Genomic DNA, 25,953 nt, shown 5'->3' with positions numbered 1-25,953 from the left:
TAAGTATTAACAACTTCTGTTGATCCATCCGAGTGATACTGTGGTTAGTCAGTGAAGCGGAACTTGCTGCATCCATAATGATGATCAGATTGTTCTGTTACGTAAAATAGAAGCCGATGCAAGTTGCAAGTAAAATATCTTTTATTTGAGAAAACAGAAAAGGTATTTCCGTTGCAGCCAGCAGGAGAGTGGTGAAACAGGGACTTCGATGAGTGATGGCAGCATGAAGAATTCCCTGGAGTGGTGAGTGATGAATCAAGTGTAGAATCCACAAAGAGACTGGAACAGGTACAGCTTCACATGATGAACTCAAAGCAGCCGAAGGACTACATGAGGAGAATGTAAACACGAAACAACACAGGGAAACTCTAACAACAATCTGACAAACATGAGACAAAAGAAAGGGCATTGAATAGGCTGGGGAAATGACATGCAGCTGCTCTTGATCAATGATGATCAGCGGTAAAGCCCACATTAACAATCAACGTAACGAGCCAACCACACCCACACAAATACACCAGACTAGGATGAGACAGTGGATCACCAACCATGACAGCTAGTGTGTGTCAGGACCAGTCGCATTTCCACTGTCATTTCAGGGGCTTGATTGTGCCTAATCTGTGCTTCCTCGTGGCCAACGGCCCGGGTGTTTTGGCCCGATGAAAACCTTGAAGTAGAGGACTGATTATGAACACTAGAGGAGTTTCAGCACTGCAGATCATATTAGAAAGCTAACAACTATAACACCAGCATTAAATAAGTGGAGCTCAAAACTCACTTTCAGTCAGTAGTGAGTGTTTGAAATAACTTGATCCGATGTGGATTATAATCACCATACAAGGGAGAAATATTTATAAGCGATGTAAAAGACTAGGCATGCTAGGCATTATAGTAAACATGGTAAATGCAGAGCTGGTGCCAGTGAGCACCGATGGGGGGCTGCCTCAAGTGAGGAAAGGTGGTGATGAAATACCACAGAGTAAAAAAATAAAATAATAATAATAATAATAAATATATCCAATCGTTTGTGCGGAAACACTTCAGGACATGGAGACGAAAGCCTAGTTACTTGCATTTTTTTTTATGAGGATATGTCGTTATTTTTGCTCATAAGGTAAGAGTAATTCATCATAAAAGCTTTTATAAAAATTTATGTGCTTTTATTTATTTTACGCTTTTTGCCGTCTTGACAAAAAATTTCCACAACTCAGAGAATACATGCCTAACATAAATGATAAATATATCCATAGAAAATTTTAAATTAGTACTTAATGAAATAAAACATACTGAATAATAATTAATATAAATGTAATAATTAAGTCATTACATTTATATTGCACTTTTCTAGGCACTCAAAGCGCTTTACATAGTCAGGGGGTATCTCCTCATCCACCACCAGTGTGCAGCATCCACCTGGATGATGCTCCAGAACGCCCACCACACACGAGCTTACTGTTGGAGAGGAGACAGAGTGATGAAGCCAATCAGCAGATATGGGGATTATTAGAGGCCATGATGGTCAGAGGCCATAGGGGGAATTTAGCCAGGATGCCGAGGTCACACCTCTAATCTTTTCGAAAAACATCCTGGGATTTTCAATGACCATAGAGAATCAGGATCTCGGTTTAATGTCTCATCCAAAGGACGGTGCTTTTTGACAGTATAGTGTCCCCATCACTGCACTGGGGCGCTAGGACCCTCACAGACCACAGGGTGAGCGCCCCCTGCTGGCCTCACTAGCACCTCCAGCAGCAACCTAATTCCCTTCAAGGGAACTTTGAACTGCGTCCTCTAGGGGTAGCTTTGGGGAACACCTCGTCGTGACCCGTGTCTGAAGCATACATTGGAAAAACACCAACTTGTTGGCTGGCGACAGCCTCTGACGTCACTACCGGCGCGACTATAAATAAGCACAGAGAGAGCAAGTCATTATCTTCTTCATCTTCACTGACTGTTTTGTTTGAAGAATGCATCTGAAATAACTGGTAAGGGCGATCTTTCTCTGTTTATCATGGCAACAACTAGCAAGCGTTTAGACGATGTGTGCATCAGTTTCGGCGTTATTTGACACCGGATGACACACGCGACCTTTGCGTCATTTGTTTGGGTGAAGAGCACTCACGCGATGTCTTTGAGGAGGCAATCTGCATGCATTGTGAGCGTTTTTTCAATGGAAAAAGCTCCACTCTCATTTGAAAGAAAAGGGGGAAAAAAGGCAGCCATCTGCTTCCCGTGGTTCAGGACCTGGAAGAGAATGAGCTCGTGAGAATACAGGTGGATCTGTCTGAATGGTTTGAAGAGGGACTTTCCCTGTCGCGCTCGTAAAAAAAAAAAAAAAAAAAAAAAAAAAAGGCGGACGAGAGAGAGTCTCGGGAGGATGATGTTATATCTTTTAACACTTTCTGATACTGAGGTTAGTGCTCTACTGGGTTTTTACCCAGGAAAAGCAGAAGATATTTGAGGACGGTGTAAAAACTTAGGCTGAGCCTTCTCAATTCTCCTGCCCTGCGTATGTAGAGCTGTTGGAGGTTATTGAGCGAAAATTACCTTTTGACCACAACCCTCCAGCTCAGGTGAGCCTTTTATTTCTGCATGATCTCCATACAGAGATTAAAAAGAAATGAAAGATGCCGTTTTCTTCTCGCATCCATTGATTTCGGCATGATAGTAATCTGCCGACATCGAGGTGATGCGCGAAAGCGGGAATGCCCCCTGGGAATGCCCCCTGTAGAAAGAGAAAAAAAAATTTTTTTTTATAAATAATTCATAAAGAATTTTCATCTGTGAACATTTTTTCTTTCTGCAGGGGAAACATCCTTCTTAATCTCCCTCCTTGCCATCTAAGCCCCTTCAGAAAATCATCTCGCTTAAATGGCAAGGCATACGCAGTAGCAGGTCAGGCTGTGGCTTTATTACACACAATGCTGGTGCTTCAAGCATATCAGACTGATCTGCTAAGTGACCTGGATAGAGGCAGGGGCCTTTTTCTGATCAGGTAGCTGAGCTGCGCCGCACCACGGATCTCTCTCTGTGCTTCCAAGCAGGCCGCATCTGCCATGGGCAGGACTATGGTGGCCATGGTGGAAGCAGAGAGACATCTGTGGATGAACCTGGCAGACATCAGGAGGAAAGAAAATGCTTTCTTCTCGATGCTCAGGTTTTGCCTTCTGAGCTTTTCGGTATTTCCGTTGAGACGGCGATTTGAGAAGTTCAGGGAGACAAAGGCACACTCTGTTGCTTTCAGATCCTTCGTTCCACGAAGGTTCAGGTCTGAGCCCGAACAACATAGGGGTCCTGGCCTGTCTCGATCTGAGGATCAAAGACAGGCACAGAAGGCTAGTGTCGCAACTCGCACTCCTCCCCCAACTGCGGGCAGGGGTTAGAGGAATCGTGGGTCATGAGGAGGTAAGCAGAACCTAAGGGCTATGATCTAGACGAGGCATTTTTGTCATCTGAATCAGAGTGATACCGAGGTATCTACTCATTCCCTTTGGGGATTTTTAACCCTCTGGAGATTATGAGGAGAAAATAGCCTCATAACGCGTATATGCGTTAATCGACTACAGAGGGTTAACTTCTGCTTTTGTCCTCCCCTTTCTAATTCCCCTGTTACCACCAGCTCGAGGTTAGGTGGAAACCTTTCGCATAACAGTCTCATATGCTGGACCTATAATGTTTTTATGGTTCTATGTTCATAGCAACCACCATACTGATGGTCTGGACTAAAAGGAGGCGCCCCTTGAGTGGTGCTCCAGCGCAGGAGGGTGGGTGAGTAAATGTTACCCTCTCTGTATACACTTATGTGTAATTATTGCTGGCGGTTACGTGTCTACTAATAAACTGTGAGTTTCCTTTGCATTGCTCAGTTGCAGTGTTAGCCATCCGGCTTCATGTTCCGGTATTAGGCGGCTGAGATCACAGGTTTCTGAGGGAGCCTCCTTTATCATCAGGCCTGGCACAGCACTGCATGGAATTTCATGGATGTCCATCCAGGTCCCCCCGAGGGGTCTCCTGGCCGCTTAGGGGTGCTGTCGCATCTAGCGGGAACTGGAAGTGGCAGTTACAGAAGACTTATTGTATATGCTGCCTAAGGTGATGCTCCCCTTGCCCGAGGTTTGTAAATTTGAGCTTACCTCTCCCATGAGATTCAGCGCCTCTGCGATGCTTAGGAACCTTTAAGTACACACGCTAAGCTTTGTGTACTTTCTCAAAACCACATGGTGGTCTGTGTGTACGTGAACACTATGCGCACTTTCTAAAAATCCACGATTGGTAAGTTTGCACGCAAGACTCTGCAAACTTTCTGAAATATTGAACAATAAGGGTTACTCGCTCCGGTTTGTTCCCTTTCTTGAGATGATTAGACCTTGGTTCCTTGGGCTCCATTCAGCCAGTGTGTATTTGTTTATACACCTCAAATATCGCTTCCCTCAACATGAGGGGCTATTTGGGTGATTCTTGTGGTAATTTAGCGGCGCTCCCCTTTTTCCAAAAAAAAGGGTCATCTATGAGCGCGCTACCCTGAGCTCGGAGTTCTCCTCTCATATGAGTCTCAGAGTCTACGAGTGCTCCAGTATTATTTCCATAGATCGAGTTGATGGCTCTCAATCATACTGTTTTGAGAGGCAACATTCCATCTATGAGCTACTCTATCAGAGTGCCACAAGAGCCCCTCTTTAGAACAGTATTTTAAATCCATGCTATGGTAAGTGTGCATGTGAAGTCTTTGCACACTTTCTGAAATCCACACTTTGGTAAGTTCATACGCTAGTATTCTGCGTTCTTCCTAAAATCCTATATGGTGAGGGCTTCATGTGGTTGCTTCGTGCCCTTTGTATCCTTGGATACCTATCTAAACAGGGTGTTACTACTAGAGAACTGTCGAGACAGCTCTTTCAGCAAGCTTATGCGTAAGCTAGTGGTAGCCCCTTGTGTGACAGGCAAGACTTGGTATAAAATGCTTGGTTCTTAGCTGTATCCCTTTAAAGTAATCTTTCCTGATTCCAAGCCTTTAGCTCTACCCTGGGCCGAGGCCCTAACAATTAAGTTGGGTATGTAGCTTAGGCCTTTTGGATGTAAGAGGTACTGTCACAGACAGCCATCTAAACATCCCAGGGGCAACTCCCATGGAAATGGTATAGTTGGTACTTAGTGCTCACAATGATTCTGGCCTACACTCCCCTCAGCATGGCGGCATGGGTGTACTGTTCCCCAAAGCGACCCCTAGAGGACGCAGAAAGGGAACAGTTTCAGGTTACGTATGTAACCATAGTTCCCCGAGTAGGGAACGAGACACTGCATCCTCTTGCTCCCTGCCATGCTCTGGATGCAAACTTCAGACGAAGAAGATAATGACGTGTTCTCCCGGTGCTTATTTATAGTCATGCCGGTAGTGACGTCGGAGGCTGTTGCCGGCCAATAAGTTGGTGTTTTTTCAATGTATGCTTCAGACACGGGTCACGACGAGGTGTTCCCCAAAGCGACCTCTAGAGGACGCAGTGTCTCGTTCCCTACTCAGGGAACTATGGTTACATACGTAACCTGAGACAGTTTTCCCATGAGGTCATCCAGGTACTGACCAGCTCAACCCTGCTTAGCTTCAGTGGGAAACTGGTATTGGGCTCCAGGGTGATATGGCTGCCAGAAAAAATATGAAATATATATTCACTAGTTCACGCTTACATATAATTAGCTGAGGTATGGTATGCATATTTGGGGTGTTGTCCGGGGAAGGGCTCCGAGCTCGGGAATGGCCCGAACCTAGAGTACCCCCCTTCCTCATCTATTTATAGAGTGAACTCGAAGTGAGGAGATGGGGTGGAGGAGGGATGCTGATAAACCGTCAATGGATAGAGGTAAGTCAGAGATATTTATACTATGGGATTGATTACTTGATTATGGTCCACCTGTGTTGGTTAGGCTAAGTTTCTGACGTGCTCCTCCCGAATCTTATTAAAAAAATTAAATTACATATAATTAGCTGAGGTATGGTATGCGTTTTTGGCGTGCTGTCCGGGGAAGGGCTCCGAGCTCGGGAATGGCCCGAACCTAGAGTACCCCCCAAAAAGGCAAATGTACAAGAGGACAGCCACCTGTTTAAAGAATGCCCCCCCAAAAAAGCATAGAGTACTGGCAGGGGCTGATTTGGTTTCTGAGAAGTCATCTCGTTGGCAGGCTGGAAGGGCCTACGTACTCCAGAGGGAGCGACTTGGGCGTTGGGAGAGTAGGCCCTACCGGCTGCAGCTAGTGAACTATGTGGTTGCCTCGACCAGAATAGGTCACGTTGTTGGCGTACGGGCCCTACTGGCTGATAGCCCCTGCTATTCAGTGGATGAAGGGCCTAATTAGATTAGATTAGATTAGATTCAACTTTATTGTCACTGCACATGTAGGTACAAGGCAACGAAATGCAGTTAGCATCTAACCAGAAGTGCAATAAGCAGTAAGTACAGAATAAAGGTCTATAATATGTACAATAACTATACAGGTAAGTATTATGGACATAATTTACAGATATTAAATACTATAAGCACAATATACAGATAGGTGTACTATGAACATACTATACAGATGGGCTATGTAAAAGTGTATGTACACTATAGGCAGAACTATGAACATAATTTACAGTATTGCAATGGACAGTAAAGTGCATAGAAAATATTACAATGTGCAAATGGATTATACAGTGTTCCTGGATGAACAGACAGTAGTGCAAGTAATAACAAGTTACTGTTTTTTGCTTGTTGTGAATAAATAAATAAATCAGAGTGTTGAAGAGGGGGAGGAGTCTATGTGTGGTGTGGGGGGTGTTGAGGGGTGTCAGAGGGAAGAGTTCAGCAAGGAGACAGCTTTAGGGAAAAAGCTGTTCCTGAATCTTGTGGTCCTTGTCCGGAGGCTCCTGAAACGCCTTCCGGAGGGGAGGAGGTTAAACAGTTCGTGGTCAGGGTGAGAGGAGTCCTTGAGAATGCTGCGAGCTCGACATAGACAGCGTTTCCTCTGGATGTCCTCAAGAGCAGGAAGTGGTGTACCTGTGATGCGCTTGGCAGTTTTCAGTCGTGGGTGTAAAGGGAGTAGAGGAATGGGCTCAGCACACAGCCCTGTGGTACGCCAGTATTAAGTGTGATGGTGGTGGAGTGGGTGTGACCTGACCGAACATGCTGAGGCCTGTTGGTCAGAAAGTCCATAATCCAGTTGCAGAGGGAGGTGTTGATGTCCAGGTCTCCAAGTTTTGTGGTCAGCTTGGAGGGAATGACGGAGTTAAATGCTCAACTGAAGTCAACAAACAACATCCTAACATACGTGTTGTTATTGTCCAGGTGTGTGAGTGCAGAGTGCAGCACTGTGCATACTGCATCCTCTGTGCTCCTATTTCTGCAGTAGGCAAATTGGTGTGGGTCCAGTGTGGGTGGGAGGCAGTCTTTGAGGTGTGCTAGGACCAGTCGCTCGAAGCACTTCATAATGATGGGTGTGAGTGCTACGGGGCGATAGTCATTCAGGCACGTTGGGGAGGAGTGTTTCGGTACTGGCACAATGGATGTGGATTTAAAACATGTTGGCACAGTTGCTTGGGTGAGGGACAGGTTGAAAATGTCTGTGAAGACCCCTGCAAGCTGCTCTGCACATGCCCTAAGCACACGTCCAGGAATGCCATCCGGGCCAGCAGCCTTGCGTGCGTTGATCCGGCTCAGTGCAGTGTGGACATCTGAGGGGGTGAGTTTAAGGGGTTGGTGGTCTGCTGAGGGTGAGATTTTGGTGGCCGTCTCCTTGCTGTCGCTGTTGAAGCGAGCATAAAAGTCATTTAGCTCGTTAAGGAAGGAGACGTCCGTGACTGTTGGTGTGGAGTTGCTTGACTTGTAGTCACTGATGGTCTGGATGCCCTGCCACATGCGTCGGGGGTCAGAGTTGGAAAAGTGTTCCTCTACCTTCAGCTTGTAGCAGTACTTGGCCTTTTTGATGCCCCTTTTCAGGTTAGCCCTGGATTTACTGTAGGCCTGAGCGTCATCTGACCTGAAGGCGGCGTTGCGGTCTTTCAGCAGAAGTCGCACCTCCTTGTTCATCCATGGCTTCTGATTAGGGTATGTTGTTATCTGTTTTTCTGTTGTTACACTGTCAATGGTGGAGTTGATGTGATCCAGTACAGAGGAGGTGTAGATATCAATGTCCGTGTGAGAGCCACAGGCAGCCTGTGAAGCAAACATACTCCAGTCAGTGTGTTGAAACCTGTCTTGAAGTAAAGAGTCTGCTCCAGTTGGCCACACTTTGATGGTCCTCACTGATGGCTTCACACGGTTGATGAGGGGTGAATACTTAGGGGTGAGAAACAAAGAAAGGTGATCAGACTGTCCGAGGTGGGGGAGGGGGCTCGCGATGTAAGCTCCATTGATATTTGTATAAACATGATCCAAAGTTTTGTCTCCTCTGGTGTGGCAGGAAACATGCTGGTGAAATTTGGGGAGTACTGTTTTTAATTTGCAGTGATTAAAATCACCCGCGACAATAAAAGCAGCCTCTGGGTGAGCAGTCTGTTGTTTACTAATGGCTGCATGAAGTTCGTTCAAAGCAAGCTTGGCATTAGCATCCGGTGCAATATAGACTGCGGTTATTATGGTGGAAGTGAACTCCCGTGGCAGATAAAAAGGTCTACATTTAACCATGAGAAACTCTAGGTTAGCTGAGCAGTGTCTCCCAACAATGACAGTGTTCGTACACCAAGCTTTGTTGACATAAATGCACAATCCACCACCTCTTGTCTTGCCGGAGTCATCTGCCGTTCTATCTGCCCGGAGCGTGTAGCGTCCTGCTAGCTCAATAGCATTGTTGGGTACGTCGCTGTGTAGCCATGTTTCTGTGAAAACCATGACATTGCAGTCCATAAGTCTCTTACTGTGGGTGATGCGGAGTCGTAACTCATCCATTTTGTTCACCAGTGACCGCACATTAGCGAGGAAAATGCTGGGTAAAGAGAGCCGGAGCGGTGTTAGCTTTGAGATTGGCTCTTAGACCTCCGCGCTTCCCCCGCCTTTGTTTACGATCTCGACGCCGCCTGCGAGCACTTCCGCCCGGCCGGGTAGAGTGCGAAGCCTCGGTTGTTCTAGCGATCTCAGGGATGAGTCGAAGATTGGTGATAAAACTGCTGGTAAAGTCCTCACCGATATCCAAAAGCTCCTGTCGGGTGTATGATGTTAAAGCAAAGCTGTTCAGTACGAACAGACCCGAGATGAGCAGGAATAATACTGCAAAATTGCAAAAACTGGAGAGACGCTGAGCCTCGCGATGTGTTCGCGCCGCCATCTTGGTCTGACCGAGAGGGCCCATGAAGCCTCCGACAGGAGATTGAGACTCAGGATGACGGATGTCTGGGTCCTCTCGGTTTGGCAGATAAAAAGCTTTGGGCTGGCCGACAAGGAGGACTCTGGCGACATCCGAAGGGAGATCCCGATTCACGGCATCGGATGGATGAGACTCACTTGCTGCCGGCAAGCATAGGCCCGACCGGGAGAACTCTCGCCAGACGTCTGAAGGGAGCACACGCATCAGATGGGTAAGCCTCGCCGGACGGGGAGAGTGTAAAGGAAAACCCGACTGGGAGCATCCGATGGGGCATAACCTAGAACATCAAATGGGTAAGCCTCGTCAGGCGGGTTTAAAAGATGTGAGGGTAGCTGATGGTAGCCTCGCCGACCGTAGAGTGGAAATGTAAAGGAAGTCTGTCCAGGAGGCTCTCGCCGGCGTCCGAAGCAAGCACGCACACCGAACGGGTAAGCCTCGCTGACCATAGAAAAGGAAAAGGTAAGGTTGTCTAACCGGGAGGCTCTTGCCAGCGTATGAAGGGAGCACACACATCGAATGGGTAAGCCTCTCCAGATGTGGGACAGAAAAGGTAACGATAGGTGGCCAGGAGGCTCTTGCCAGCATCCAATGGGGACTTCCTGTTCCCCAAAAACAACTGGGTGAGACTCGCAGGCCGTAGGATGGAAAAGGTAAGTTTCTGTGGTCGTTAGGCTGTCGTCGCATCTTATGGGAGCTTGCTACTCACGGGAAGAGACGGGTAAGCCTTGACGACCATAGGAAGGAGGGAGGGTTTATTTGTGTGTATGGTACTTGCGGCATCGAACGGCTTGCTTGTAGGTTTTGTGACCTAAACCACGTGGAATGGTCGTGGTTGGCTGGCCAGAAGGCTCTCGCCGGTGTCCAATGGGAGCACTCGCATCGAACGGGTGAGCCTCGCTGGCCAAGGATGGAAAAGGTAAGGTTGTTTAGCCGGGAGGCTCTGACCGATGTCCGATAGGAGCTTAGCTCCAGGAATCAAACGGGTAAACCTCTCTGGCTGAATGACAGAAAAGGTTGTCCAGCCGTGAGGCTCTTATCTTCGTCCGACAGGAGCTTAGCTCCCGGAATCGAACAGTTAAGCCTCGCTGGCCAAAGGACGGAAAAGGTAAGGTTGTCTAGCCGGGAAGCTCTCACCTACATCCAATGGGAGCCCTGACTCCATGCATTGGATGGGTAAACCTCTCCGTACGTAAGACAGACTGGCAAAACAGGTAGCCGGGGGCTTTCACTTATGTCTGAAGGTAGTGTGAGCTCCTGGCAACGAACGGGTAAGCCTTGCTGGCCGCAGAATGGAAAAGGTGAGGTTGTCTGGCCGGGAGGCTCTCATCAGCATCCGATGGGAGCTTGAGCTCCTGGCATTGAAGAGAGAATCCTTGCCGGCCATAGGATAGAAAAAGGTAAGGTTATCTGGCCGGGAGGCTATGGCCGGGAGGCTATGGCCGGCATCCGGTGTTTTTTCTTTTTTTTATTAAATTTGCGACACCAGATGGGTAGTCTCTCCAGCCATCGGAGGGAAAATTTAGATTTTTTTATCTGCGAAGCACTTGTTAGTGTTCAGCAAAAGTGTAACTTGCGGTATTGGATGGGTACATCTTGCCATCGGAGGGAAAATTTGTTTTAACTGCGATGTACTCATTGGTGTTCGATAGGTAAGTGTCGCTGACAGAATATATATATTTTTTTTTACTTAATCGTGCTTTTTAATCGGGTAAACGAGGGTAGACGCTGTGAGGCTGTGAGGCTTACTTGAATAATTGTTAAGCAAATCCAATGAGCTGCTTCTGATAATGAGTCCGAAAAATCTTGGTGCAGTCATTTTTTTCGAAATTAAGTGTGCAAAAATAAATTGTATTTCTTGTGCCAGTGTACCCCGAAGAGGTGCCATGTATTGGCGATGTGGTCGTTGTCGAATCGTCATATTGTCAGCACGTGAGATCGATGTTACATATCGACGATGTAATCGTGCATGGGTGGAGTAAGAGAAAGATTCTTTATACTTGTCAGAGCTTACTATTTGCCATTTTAACCATTCAGGTGCACGAAAAGAGCCTATGGAATCACCAATAATCGAAAAATATACTTTTGGACATACTGATAAACTGGCATTAAATATAAAATACTATATCTAAAACTGCTAGTTCTTGTAGTCGGCTCTACTGTCATCTTGCTTGTCCTGTGAATTAGTGAGGAGGTATAGGAAAGGCTCCTGCAGGAGCAGTCACTGCTGCGGGGGTGAGGAGGTACAGGAAAGGCTCCTGCGGGAGCAGACACTGCTGCGGCAGTGAGGAGGTATAGGAAAGGCTCCTGCGGGAGCAGACACTGCGCAGCAGTGAGGACGTATAGGAAAGGCTCCTGCGGGAGCAGACACTGCGCAGCAGTGAGGACGTATAGGAAAGGCTCCTGCGGGAGCAGACACTGCTGCGGCAGTGGGGAGATACGGGAAAGGCTCCTGCGGGAGCAGACACTGCTGTGGCAGTGAGGAGGTACAGGAAAGGCTACTTGCTTCGGCTGCTGTAGATGTTGGCTGGGGGAAGAGTAAAAAAGGGTTAGTAACATTTGATGGGGCAAGCTAAGAATGAATGGGTAGCCTACTGTGTTACCAGCTTAGCAATTGGTTGCCTGATTTGACAATTCCTCAAGCCTTGTCCACATTATTATGTTCCTGTTGGAAAAGCATCTTTTCTCTCATTTGGCCTCTGGGATCTTTAGACGGTTTCCCAAGCAGATACGTTTGGAACGCTGTTTTCACGTTGTAGTATGGACTGTGGAAACAGAGGCTTTTGGAAACGATGAAGCATGTTTAGTCTTGTAAGACGTTGTACCGAAAGACATGAATATAGCAGTAACGTTAACCCCTCACCAGTCACCCCCCGTTTTTGGCATGGAGACAGAAATTACATACCCAAAATAAAGATGTTTCTGCTCATGATTCTTTCTGACTAGATCCATGATTAACATTTGTCCAAGAGCTAACACTTCGACGTTTCCCGTATAGGAATAGGAATCATTTTCCTGACATAATTACTAAATAACTGTCGCTGAAATGATGTTTTATCGAAATATTGGTAAAATATCAAAGCCAAAGTCTTTAGACTTTCAATTGATGCACGGTTTATCCAGATCAAGTAAGAGAATGATGTTTAACATGCTGTGAAAGTGAAACAATAATAAACTGGGGCCGTTGGCGATGCTATAAATGGGTTAATAGCAGTTATGTGCTATTCGCTTCCAAGTGGTTTCTAAAGATATTTACTTGGCAGTTTTTTCGTATTACGGTCCTTAAAAGGCAAAAGTAATTTTACTCACACTTGCTATCCTGGGTCAAAACAAGAGGGCAGATGCGTTTTAGATTAATTTTGAATGATCACGCCGGTGAATGGTGAAATAGTTCCCTAAATGATTTGGTCCTACCAGAAAACTTTCATGGAAATTAAAATTTAAAATTAAATTAAGTATTTATTTATTTTTTTTAAATCATGGAACTTATGTCTGTATCATTTCAGTGAGGTTTAAACGTGCGCGGTAAGGCAAATGTAATGCCTTGGTTTCGTGGTTAAAAGTGGCATCTTCATCCGACAGAATGTTTGTATCTGTAGTCCAAATCTATGCGCAATCCTCACTCCAGATCATCAGGTGGCAGTAATGCACCTTTACGCTGGTTTGCCAAAACCGCCATAAAACACTAGTAGAAGAAGACGGAACTGCGTCATGACGTCGTTTAACAAACTTTAGCCGCAAACCTGTTTTTAGATGCAACACTTTGGATGCCACCTGCCGTAAAAACCATTGAAGAAAAAGAAGAACCTGTTTTTAGTGTCTTCGCCTGAAAATGTATTAACGCCGCGCGGTCTGCGCCGCTAGAGGAAACGGCCTCAAACTGCCACTCGGCCGGAACGCCAGGGTGAAAGGCTGATTCGTGGTGAGAACTGTGGTTCGGCCCGGGCTGGTTGGATTCTTTCTGCTGCAATCCAGCGCTTGAGGAGAGCTCGGTCTCGGGCGGCATGATCGTTGTGTTGAGCGAGGCGAGCTCGGAGCTTGCACGGTCTATTGGCCACGACGTGTGGCTTGGCGAGGAGAGCAGCTGTCTCGATGACGCTTAATGCTGCTCAACGGATGTGTTTGGCTGGGTAGGAATGATCACGGGTCCGGCGAAAGCAGCAGGTCTTATAAATCCCCTGTGTAGCTCTCTTCCTTGGTACGAAAATTGGGTCTGTGATAAGGTGACAGACGAAGCGAACCAGCATGCTGATAAACCGTCAATGGATAGAGGTAAGTCAGCGATATTAATACTATGGGATTGATTACTTGATTATGGTCCACCTGTGTTGGTTAGGCTAAGTATCTGACACGCTCCTCCCGAATCTTATTAATAAAATTACATATAATATTGAAAAATATTATATTATAATCATATTTCGTAAAGATGCATTTCTTAAAGGCGCGTCTGACGAGATGGCGAGCACTGCACATGAACTATTAGCTCGTTTTTTGTCGTAGTAATCAAATCAAAACTCAAAATGCAACTTTTCCCGAAGCATTGGGAACTTTTGATAACTCCCCAAGCTCCAACTTCTCATGATGCTCTGCATGGTCAACTGTCACCTGCATGCTAATGCATGGTGCCGTGTGTATATGCATTGTGTATTGTGTAGGTGATGTACATTTATAATTGCTTATAATCATTATAACAGTATTTAATACAGTAGCCTATGTGTGCTCTGCGCGTATATGGGCACAATACGACCCAAGCCGGATCTATAAAAAAATTAAATTGGCCCGAGCCCGGCCCGAATGGACTCGGGACCCGGTGGGCTAGCAGACCTCTAACTTGAGCACCATTTTTATAATAATTTAGACTATTATGCACGAGAACTAAGTGCGAGAAACTGCTAAAAACCTGAGACGAGAGCCATCCAAGACATCTGGTTAGCTATGATTAATTATTATTTTTTTCAGATTTAACAGACAGGGCAATATATAGGATATCAGATTTTTTAATTTGGTGGCTGTGATTTTGTTTTAATCAATACTTTGTCATCTGTATTTGCTAAGTAGCTTTTAATACGCAAGGCAAGGCAAGTTTATTTATATAATACATTTCGTACACAATGGTAATTCAAAGTGATTTACATAAAAGAAAGTAAAATAATCATGAAGAAAAATAATAACAAAAATAAAACAAGCAATTTTAAAACTTTTAAAATGATTAAAACATTTAAACACAGTTAGAAAATTATTTTACATAAAAAAAATAAATAAAAAAAAAACATTGAAAATATAGTGCAATCAGTCCGGACATTGCACAGTGCTCATTCAATAAATGCACAGCTAAAAAGATGCGTTTTGAGTCTAGATTTAAATGTGACTATTGTTTTAGCACATCTGATCTCTTCTGGAAGCTGATTCCTACTGCGGGCGGCATAATAACTAAAGGCAGACTCCCCTTGTTTTGTGTGAACCCTTGGTATTTCTAACTGACTTGATCCTAGTGATCTGAGTGCTCTGTTAGATTTATATTCAGTGAACATATCTGCAATATATGTCGGTCCTAGGTCATTTAGTGACTTTTATACGAGTAAAAGTACTTTAAAATCAATCCTAAATGTAACTGGAAGCCAGTGTAAGGACCTGCGGACTGGTGTGATATGCTCAGATTTTCTGGTTCTAGTCAGAATCCTGGCAGCAGTGTTTTGGATGAGCTGCAGCTATCTAATGGTCTTTTTGGGAAGGCCAGTGAGGAGCCCATTACAATAGTCCACCCTGCTGGTGATAAAGACATGAACTAATTTCTCAAAGTCTTGACTGGAAACAAAACATCTAATTCTTGCAATGTTTTTTAATCAATCAATCAAGCAATCACCTTTATTTATATAGTGCTTTAAACAAAATACATTGCGTCAAAGCACTGAACAACATTCATTAGGAAAACAGTCTCTCAATAATGCAAAATGATAGTTAAAGGCAGTTCATCATTGAATTCAGTTAGGTCATCTCTGTTCAGTTGAAATAGTGTCTGTTTTTATTTGCAATCAAGTCAATGATATCGCTGTAGATGAAGTGACCCCAACTAAGCAAGCCAGAGGCGACAGCGGCAAGGAACCGAAACTCCATCGGTGACAGAATGGAGAAAAAAACCTTGGGAGAAACCAGGCTCAGTTGGGGGGGCAGTTCTCCTCTGACCAGACGAAAACCAGTAGTTCAATTCCAGGCTGCAGCAAAGTCAGATTGTGCAGAAGAATCATCTGTTTCCTGTGGTCTTGTCCTGGTGCTCCTCTGAGACAAGGTCTTTACAGGGGATCTGTATCTGGGCTCTAGTTGTCCTGGTCTCCGCTGTCTTTCAGGGCAGTAGAGGTCCTTTCTAGGTGCTGATCCACCATCTGGTCTGGATACGTAGTTTAGGTGCCAAATAGGAAAAGGATCTGCCGCCCGCAGTTGATTTTGATATTCTAGGTATTATCAAATTGCCTGAGTTTTGAGAACGTAGCGGACGTAGAGGAGTATAATGTAAAAGGAGCTCATTCAAATACTGAGGTGCTAAACCATTCAGGGCTTTATAAGTAATAAGCAATATTTTAAAATCTATACGATGTTTGATAGGGAGCCAGTGCAGTGTGGACAGGACCGGGCTAATATGGTCATACTTCCTGGTTCTAGTAAGAACTCTTGCTGCTGCATTTTGGACTAGCTGTAGTTTGTTTACCAAGCGTGCAGAACAACCACACAAACCACCCAAACAACCACTATCATTTTAAATGATAGTATGCTGATTTAGTTACTGCTTTGACATGACTACTGAAACTAAGGTCTGTCTCCAGAATCACACCAAGATTCCTGACTTGATTTTTAGTTGTTTGACCCCTAGAGTCAAGGTATGCATTCACCTTGAACACTTCATCTTTCTTTCCAAATGCAATGACTTCAGTTTTTTCCTTGTTTAACTGAAGAAAGTTCTGGCACATCCAACTATTAATTTCATCAATGCATTGACAGAGGGAGTCAATGGGGCTGTAGTCATTTGGAGGTAAGGCTAGGTAAATCTGGTTATCATCAGCATAGCTTGTGATAGGCAATTTGGTTATTTCTCATTATTTGACTTAGTGGAAGTATATACAGGCTAAGCAAGAGCGGTGCAAGAATTGACCCCTGTGGGACTCCGCATGTCATGGACGTCCACTTAGACTTATGCTCTCCTAGACTCACATAATAGCCTCTCCCTTCTAAGTATGACCTGAACCATTTAAGCACCATCCCAGAAAGCCCGACACAGTTTTCCAGTCTCTCTAGTAGTATGTTATGATCGACAGTGTCAAACGCAGCACTGAGATCTAGCAATACCAGCACCGGTATTTTGCCAGAGTCACAGTTTAAGCGAATATCATTTATTATCTTAATGAGTGCTGTATCTGTGCTGTAATGCGGTCGGAAACCAGATTGAAAATTGTCCAGGTATCCATTTGAGTTTAAGTATTTGTTCAGCTGATTAAAAACAAGCTTTTCTATAATTTAGCCTATAAAAGGAAGATTAGATATTGGTCTAAAATTGCTCAAAATTGTGTTATCAAGATTGGTCTTCTTCAGGAGGGGCTTTACAACTGCAGTTTTTAGGGAGTTTGGAAATGTCCCAGAAAGAAGTTGAAAAAAGATTTGGGAAGTGTGTCAAGACAACAGGTTGACGATTTTAGTTGCTGCACTATGTCTTCCAGAATTTTGCTTTCAATAGTTTCAAAAATAGACATAGTATCTTTTTGATATTTTGGCTGAATCTGTCTGACCTCTGCATTTCTTGAGGATGTGCTAATAGCCTTCCTGATATTTATGATCTTCTCAGAAAAGAAAGAAGCAAACTCAGCATTTGCTGTCTGATAGCATATCACTGGGAATCTGACTTGGGGGGTTTGTCAGTCTCTCAACAGTGGCTTTTCTGTATTGTCTTTTCATAGTCTGAACTGCTGTTGATCTTCTCCAAACTGATTTCTGTCTGTTTGTTTTCTTACTGACTATTATTGGAGCAATATCATCAATAACATTATTAACTTTTGAGTTGAAGGAATCAAGGAGAATATCAACAGAGTCTGCAGAAATGCTTGGTGCTAAAGATATAGCCTCCATAAATAGTACACTTGTGTTCTCATTTATGCATCTCCTTCTGACAGAGACAGATCTAGATTCAGTGGTAGCAGAGATCAATATATCAAAGACAATACAGAAGTGATCAGATAGTGCTACGTCCTTAATAACAACGGATGAAATCTTTAGACCCCTACTGATGATTAGATCCAGAGTGTGTCCACCTTTGTGTGTGGGTCCATGCACATGCGGAATTTGTTTATTTTGTAATTTTGTTTTCTGCATTATCTACAGTATTGTTCAAAATAATAGCAGTACAATGTGACTAACCAGAATAATCAAGGTTTTTCGTATATTTTTTTATTGCTACGTGGCAAACAAGTTACCAGTAGGTTCAGTAGATTGTCAGAAAACAAATGAGACCCAGCATTCATGATATGCACGCTCTTAAGGCTGTGCAATTGGGCAATTAGTTGAATTAGTTGAAAGGGATGTGTTCAAAAAATTGCAGTGTGGCATTCAATCACTGAGGTCATCAATTTTGTGAAGAAACAGGTGTGAATCAGGTGGCCCCTATTTAAGGATGAAGCCAACACTTGTTGAACATGCATTTGAAAGCTGAGGAAAATGGGTCGTTCAAGACATTGTTCAGAAGAACAGCGTACTTTGATTAAAAAGTTGATTAGAGAGGGGAAAACCTATAAAGAGGTGCAAAAAATGATAGGCTGTTCAGCTAAAATGATCTCCAATGCCTTAAAATGGAGAGCAAAACCAGAGAGACGTGGAAGAAAACGGAAGACAACCATCAAAATGGATAGAAGAATAACCAGAATGGCAAAGGCTCAGCCAATGATCACCTCCAGGATGATCAAAGACAGTCTGGAGTTACCTGTAAGTACTGTGACAGTTAGAAGACGTCTGTGTGAAGCTAATCTATTTTCAAGAATCCCCCGCAAAGTCCCTCTGTTAAAAATAAGGCATGTGCAGAAGAGGTTACAATTTGCCAAAGAACACATCAACTGGCCTAAAGAGAAATGGAGGAACATTTTGTGGACTGATGAGAGTAAAATTGTTCTTTTTGGGTCCAAGGGCCACAGGCAGTTTGTGAGACGACCCCCAAACTCTGAATTCAAGCCACAGTACACAGTGAAGACAGTGAAGCATGGAGGTGCAAGCATCATGATATGGGCATGTTTCTCCTACTATGGTGTTGGGCCTATTTATCGCATACCAGGGATCATGGATCAGTTTGCATATGTTAAAATACTTGAAGAGGTCATGTTGCCCTATGCTGAAGAGGACATGCCCTTGAAATGGTTGTTTCAACAAGACAATGACCCAAAACACACTAGTAAACGGGCAAAGTCTTGGTTCCAAAACAACAAAATTAATGTTATGGAGTGGCCAGCCCAATCTCCAGACCTTAATCCAATTGAGAACTTGTGGGGTGATATCAAAAATGCTGTTTCTGAAGCAAAACCAAGAAATGTGAATGAATTGTGGAATGTTGTTAAAGAATCATGGAGTGGAATAACAGCTGAGAGGTGCCACAAGTTGGTTGACTCCATGCCACACAGATGTCAAGCAGTTTTAAAAAACTGTGGTCATACAACTAAATATTAGTTTAGTGATTCACAGGATTGCTAAATCCCAGAAAAAAAAAAAGTTTGTACAAAATAGTTTTGAGTTTGTACAGTCAAAGGTAGACACTGCTATTTTTTTGAACACACCCCTTTCAACTAATTGCCCAATTGCACAGCCTTAAGAGCGTGCATATCATGAATGCTGGGTCTTGTTTGTTTTCTGACAATCTACTGAACCTACTGGTAACTTGTTTGCCACGTAGCAATAAAAAATATACTAAACACCTTGATTATTCTGGTTAGTCACATTGTACTGCTATTATTTTGAACAATACTGTATGTGAATATTAAAATCCCCTGCAATAGCAAAACAGTCAAACTCTGAGGAAATCATTGATAACATTTCTGTGACCTCTTCAACAAAGGCTGGAGAGTATTTTGGAGGCCTGTAAATAATAATAGACAGAATGCGTGGAGCACCTTTCAGCACAATCCCTAGATATTCGAAAGACAAGTTCTGACCAAATGACACTTGCTTGCATTGATAGACATCTTTAAATAGAGCAGCTACACCTCCACCTCTCCTAACAGTCCTGAAAACACTCATGTAAGTGAAGTTAGGAGAGGCTGCTTCATTTAGGATTGTTGCACTGCAGCTGTCTTCTAGCCATTTTTCATTTAGAAACATAAAATCCAGATTGTTTGTGGTTATAAAGTCATTGATTAGAAATTATTAAGTAAATGCATTTCTAATCAATAGGTAAATTCACTCAGAATAAATTTTTCATTCCCTGCTGTCCATTGTATTTCAAATGTGACCACTTAAAGAGTTTAGACGTCAGCCTCTAATTCTCTACACAATCGTGTATTTATTTAGTAACATATTTTACCTGTCATAAGTCTTGTCTCGAGAGTTTAACTCTGTGTAGCCTATGTCATAAAAAATAATGTTTTTAGTTTGGGAGCTTTTATAAAACTATAGAAATTATAATTATTTCTAAATATGATTTATATAGGCTACTGTGACAACAAATAAACTGAAACAGACTTGACTGAAGAGCAGACTATGTTCATAACACTTTATTTCTGTGTGACTAATTTTCAATCCGGATAAAATAATTCATTATGATTAATGTATCACTTAATGTAGTAAAACCTTGATGCTTTTAAATATTTAACAGTGCATGCAAACAAATGGCTGCTTTTATCATGTTTGTTTGTGATCGCACTAGTCCCAGTGACTTATTTCTTATTCATTTACTGATAACTTGTCTTTGTTGGTGAAATGATGCGGTTGCGTGGCATTGTTCCTGAGAGGCATGTAAAGGGTGGGTTTTAACGCAGCGCTATTTTGGCCTCGTGCTACAGGTCCGAGGCTATTAGCCCCGCCCAGCCAGTTTAATGCACTGTCTCACACTGGCCCGACAGTGGAAAAGCAGCTATTAAAGCCTGCTACACATTGTGTGGATATTTTAGGTTCAAATATTTATCAATAGATGAACAGAATGCTAACTGAGACTATACTAGCCAGGTACAGCCAGTATTTCCCCTGCAGCCTGTGCAGTGTTGATTGTAGAAAGACTAGCAAGCAACTAATGTGCTTAAGGCTCCTCATTGTAGGGTAACTCTCCTGTAATCTCAGGTAAATCTCCTGTAAATCCTCTTCATAAAATCCACCTGTGTGAAATATGCTGAGCCTTGAGCATGTCTACCCAGGCCTTTCACAGGGACAAGGGTAGCATTAGTCCACCTGACACTACACAATCTAGAGTGCAAGAGTGGAAATAAGTTTATGACAAATATTATTGTGCTTAGTCCACTGGTTTTATTATCCTGAATGACAAATTACTGATGAATGAATTTCTTATTCTTGAATTAATGTGCTTGATTATATGTAATTATTTCTATGAACATTAGTTAACTTGGAGAATTCTGGTTCCTTCAGGTGTTTGAGAATGACACCAACATCTGAAAGGTTGTGAGTGCATTTCGCAGGAAACATGTATACTTTGAAAGAATCAAGACCGATACATGCCAGAGCACTTTTTAGGGATTTTTTAGTGTGTGTGAAATGTGACCTACTTTTCTATGGTGTTCCTCACGTATATCTTCCAAGATCCCAGCTTGACTTGTTGGCATTAATGCAGGACAGGTCATCACAATAGCATGAAACAGTTTGTGGTTTGATCACATGAAAGTGTCTTAATTTTGAATCAGTTAAAATAAAATAAAAACTTTTTTTTGTCAAATGTTTTGCTTAAAAACAGGAATGTGCTATCTTGGTTTGAAATTTTGTTGTCTCACTTGTGCACTTTGAAATGTGTCCAAATCCAATTCGGGGCATCTTCATTGGATGCTATTTGATGGAAGTCAAGTCACCTTTATTACATATACAGTTGTGTCAAAGCAGCTTTACAGTATTAAATAGGAAAATTGTGTATAATAATGCAAATGGACAACGGTAAACACTCAATTTTCAGTTAAAACCAGTTCATCGTTGATTCACTGATGTCATCATACAAGTGTGCCCTTATGTCTCAAATAAAGTCCTGTTAGTGTTTTTTTTTTTTCTTTTTCTATGACCACTTACCTGCCTTGTGCAGGTACAACCTTAATAACTTGAGAAGTTGCCAGATATGCAGTGCAATGATGGCTGGGATTATTTTATTAGCTGTGGCCTAAATAGACTCATGCTGACAGCCTGGAAACATCAGATAATCCCAAGCGAGTCTCTATAAAGTGGGGTTCACACTTGCCCCATCAAGTCGTAGCACGGTCCTGCCTCGTTTCTCCACAGTCCTGCCGAGCCATCCAAACACTACCGCAGAAAGGGGCTGAGCACAACATCCAACCGCAACAATGAACGGTACAGAGGGAGATATGTTCTACGTGCCTATGTCCAATGCCACCGGCATTGTTAGGAGCCCGTACGACTATCCTCAGTACTACCTGGTGGCGCCATGGGCATACGCCTGCCTGGCCGCGTACATGTTCTTCCTGATTATCACTGGCTTCCCCGTCAACTTCCTCACTCTGTACGTCACCATCGAGCACAAGAAGCTGCGTACACCGCTCAACTACATTCTGCTGAACCTCGCCATTTCCGACCTCTTCATGGTGTTCGGTGGCTTCACCACAACGATGTACACCTCGTTGCATGGCTACTTTGTTTTTGGACGCGTCGGCTGCAACCTCGAAGGCTTCTTTGCAACCCTGGGTGGTGAAATGGGCCTTTGGTCCCTGGTGGTGTTGGCCTTTGAGAGGTGGATGGTCGTCTGTAAGCCCGTGAGCAACTTCCGCTTCGGAGAGAACCACGCCATCATGGGTGTTGTCTTCACCTGGTTCATGGCTTGCACCTGTGCCGTGCCTCCCCTGGTTGGCTGGTCCCGTTACATTCCCGAGGGCATGCAGTGCTCATGCGGAGTCGACTATTACACTCGTGCCCCAGGCTACAACAACGAGTCCTTTGTCATCTACATGTTCATTGTCCACTTCATTATTCCGCTCATCGTCATATTCTTCTGCTATGGTCGTCTCGTCTGCACCGTCAAAGAAGCCGCTGCCCAGCAGCAGGAGTCTGAGACCACCCAGAGGGCCGAGCGTGAGGTCACCCGCATGGTCGTCATCATGGTCATTGGCTTCTTGATTTGCTGGATCCCCTATGCCAGTGTGGCCTGGTATATCTTCACCCACCAGGGAAGCGAATTTGGACCTGTCTTCATGACAGTGCCAGCCTTCTTTGCCAAGACCGCTGCTGTCTACAACCCCTGCATCTACATCTGCATGAACAAGCAGTTCCGTCACTGCATGATCACCACCTTGTGCTGCGGCAAGAACCCCTTCGAGGAGGAAGAGGGCGCCTCCACTACTGCATCCAAGACAGAGGCTTCGTCCGTGTCTTCCAGCTCTGTGTCCCCTGCGTAAACACTCGTCCATGACACACGATAAGCAGCTACGTACACTGGGCTTCAACTGCAACCGACGACACAGACACCACAAAGTGTTCAGCCCAGGGAAACGAGCGGCCGCTACCACTTGCAGAATATTTTTTTTTTTCCGTCAGTTTTCCTTTTTGTATTTTCACAAAACCAAATTGATTCAACCAAAAGACAGTTTTGAGAGAGGACAGACCATGTCCCAGTTTCAGTACATCCAGCGAGTCCAGCGTAATGGTGCATAAGATTCTTTTTTGTTTTTTTGCTTTTTATTTTTCTTCCTAAAATGCAGCAAAAGGAAAAATATCTTAACGCAATTACTGTTGGACTCCTTATACTGGCTTTGTTGTGATTGTAGAGGCATGTATTCAAGGCAACGTAACAATAAAAAGCACTTTGCAAATTAAATCACTCTGTTTATGTTTTGATTGAGCTGTAATGTTAACAAAATGTCAAAATAATATTTTAAATTAAATAAACAATACTGATTTCTGATGAGAGCTTTAATGTGTTGTATATATTCCCACCTTCAGTAAAGCCTGAGTGTTTTTAATCTATTCTATTTAATCAACATCAAGACAATAGCTACTGCAGAGTTTTGAATTGAAAAAAAAAAGTACATTTCTTCAACAGTTAACAGCATCATAATTATGGATAAATGACTCAATATGTTATTTAAAGCAAGTGTACATCTGGGACAACCCTCACTGTCACCTTGGATTAAAGGCTTTATGAAGGATGATTTGACAGATATATACGGATGAATTAGATAGGAACTGACATGTTAATCCTGCTCTAGGTCAGAGTGGTGAAGATAGATTATGATTATGTATAGATTGCCTTTCACTGGCATTTGCGTAAATAGGGACACACAGCCTCACACAACATTTGATAACTCTTAATATTATGACACTATTCACTGACATGAACTATTGTAGTTGCTTATGAACATGCATATTACTAGCATAGTGTCTGTTTATTAGTATTTATTAATCACATATTAATGCTTGACCATAGTTTAGATCCATTAAACCTACCCCATACCTAAAAATAACTACACTTTTTATGAAGCCTGTATTTATAATACATTATAAAGGTATTCTTAAAGCATTATAATGATTGCATAATGCATTATAATAAAACTTATAGTATGTTGTATCATCTCATGAATATTCATAATAACAGTTTTAATATATTATAAAAAAATGTATTTGTTGTTATAGCTTTTAAGAGTATGATGATTTATAACACAAAGAACATGTTGCATCCACTTTTACAATGGATTATATTTTCTCATAGTTATAAAGTATTATAAGTCTCATATCTTGCCATTTTTCTGATGCTACTTTACTTAAAGCGGGCAAAGACCACTTATAAGTAGCAATAATAATCATAATAAACTTTGAACTATTTTTATTGTAAATATCAGATTGATTATTTTGATGGTACCCTTTAGACAGCTGATGATAAGTAACTCTGTAACTTCATAACAACTAGCGGTCATTGGAGTATCAGTATGTCTGCTACTGTAAAGATATGCTAACACTTTATTTTGATGGTCAATCAACAGATAAATTGTCTTTGCAAGCATCTCAGCTTATTCTATCATATTAGATTCTACCATTTTTGAGCATACTAATACTCTAATGAGAATTAACTACATTATATTATAACTACACATATGTAAGTATTATGATTGTCGCTATGGTTATGCATGAGATGATATAACATATTATACGTTTTTTATAATGCATTATTCATACCCTTATAATGTGTTATGAATAGGGGCTTCATAAATATTTTCAGACCTGTCATTAAGAATTTTGACACTAAAACATATTTCGGTATACATATATTTTTGGTGTACAAAAAAAATCTGAAGAACTTCAGATAATTTCACAAAGAAAACCTAAAATTACCTTGACAATATTATTGGCCTTCTAGAAGTAGTCATAGATAGATAACCAAAGAAGGCCAGACACAAGATTATACGTGGACAAGCTATAGTGTCACGGTAGGGTTTAGGAGAAACACAAAGAGAGGGTTGGATCCAAATGCAGGTAAGGGTTTTATTTAAACAGAAGGGTAAATACAAAATAAACAGTCATGAGAGACAAACAAAACCAAAAGAGGGAACCGGATGAAACGGGGAACTCTGAAGAACAAGAAGGTAGAGGAAGTCTTGGGGAACGAGAGCATGAGACACATAGGGTAAGGACTCCATAAAGACGACAGAGAAAGACAGCTCTATATAGGGAGACTAATGACTAAGGATAGTCAACACCTGTGCGATTTAATTGGAGTGCAATTACTGTGACGACATGACCAGACAAGCGGAATTAAAGTGCCTATGGTGAAGTGCCTAAGGAGAAGTGCGCTCACTAGGGGACACCCAGGAAACAGAGACTGATAGCGTGACATTACCCCCTCCCCTACGGAGCAGCTACCAGATGCTCCACCTGAAACCCCGGAAAACCCAACAGAAAAAGAGGTAGGAGGGAGGTGAAGCGGAGGCGGACTAGGGGGAGGGACGGAGGGTCAGAAAACAGAGACAAACAACCAGGTGAAAAGGAGAGACAAAGACAGGACAACCAGGTAAAATGGAGGAAAAGAGACGGAACAACCAGAAGTGATGGAAAGGCAGAGACAGGAAGGTGTAACACAAAACAAGGAGTCCAGGAGGGTGGTGGACCGGCGGAAGGAAAGAGGGGAGGGACGGAGGGCCAGGTCCAACGGAAGAAAATAGAAAAAACAAAAAACAAATGAAAACAAAAACATTGGTAATGGAGGACATTAGGTGATGCCCACCCGGGCGGAACAGAGGGCCCTCACACCCATGTGGTCAAAGCAGAAGCCCCCCCAGGGCAGAGCGGAAGGCCACCACCTCCACGTGGTCGCGGCCGAAGTCCCCCAGGGCGGAGCGGATGACCACCACGTCCTCTTGGTCACCGCCGGAGTCCCCCAGGGCGGAGCGGATGACCACCACGTCCTCATGGTCACCGTCGGAGTCTCCCAGGGCGGAGCGGATGACCACCACG

At 43.4% G+C, this 25,953-nt stretch overlaps 2 protein-coding genes across 2 annotated transcripts in view; one reads left to right on the top strand and one right to left on the bottom strand.

Annotated features, from left to right (window-relative positions):
• LOC128012867 (cerebellin-2-like) overlaps window positions 1–25,953 on the bottom strand; it is a 636,721-nt gene that overhangs the window by 133,157 nt on the left and 477,611 nt on the right. The gene's annotated exons all lie outside the window — the stretch shown is intronic.
• LOC128012861 (rhodopsin) lies at window positions 21,734–23,323 on the top strand. The gene has a single exon (XM_052595430.1). It carries the CDS (start codon window positions 21,840–21,842, stop codon window positions 22,902–22,904), a length of 1,065 nt encoding a protein of 354 aa, XP_052451390.1. The 5' UTR covers window positions 21,734–21,839; the 3' UTR covers window positions 22,905–23,323.

This window comes from Carassius gibelio, chromosome B24 (genome assembly GCF_023724105.1).
Source record: "Carassius gibelio isolate Cgi1373 ecotype wild population from Czech Republic chromosome B24, carGib1.2-hapl.c, whole genome shotgun sequence".
Classification (NCBI taxonomy): domain Eukaryota; kingdom Metazoa; phylum Chordata; class Actinopteri; order Cypriniformes; family Cyprinidae; genus Carassius; species Carassius gibelio.
This window is presented reverse-complemented; position numbering and strand designations above follow the sequence as displayed.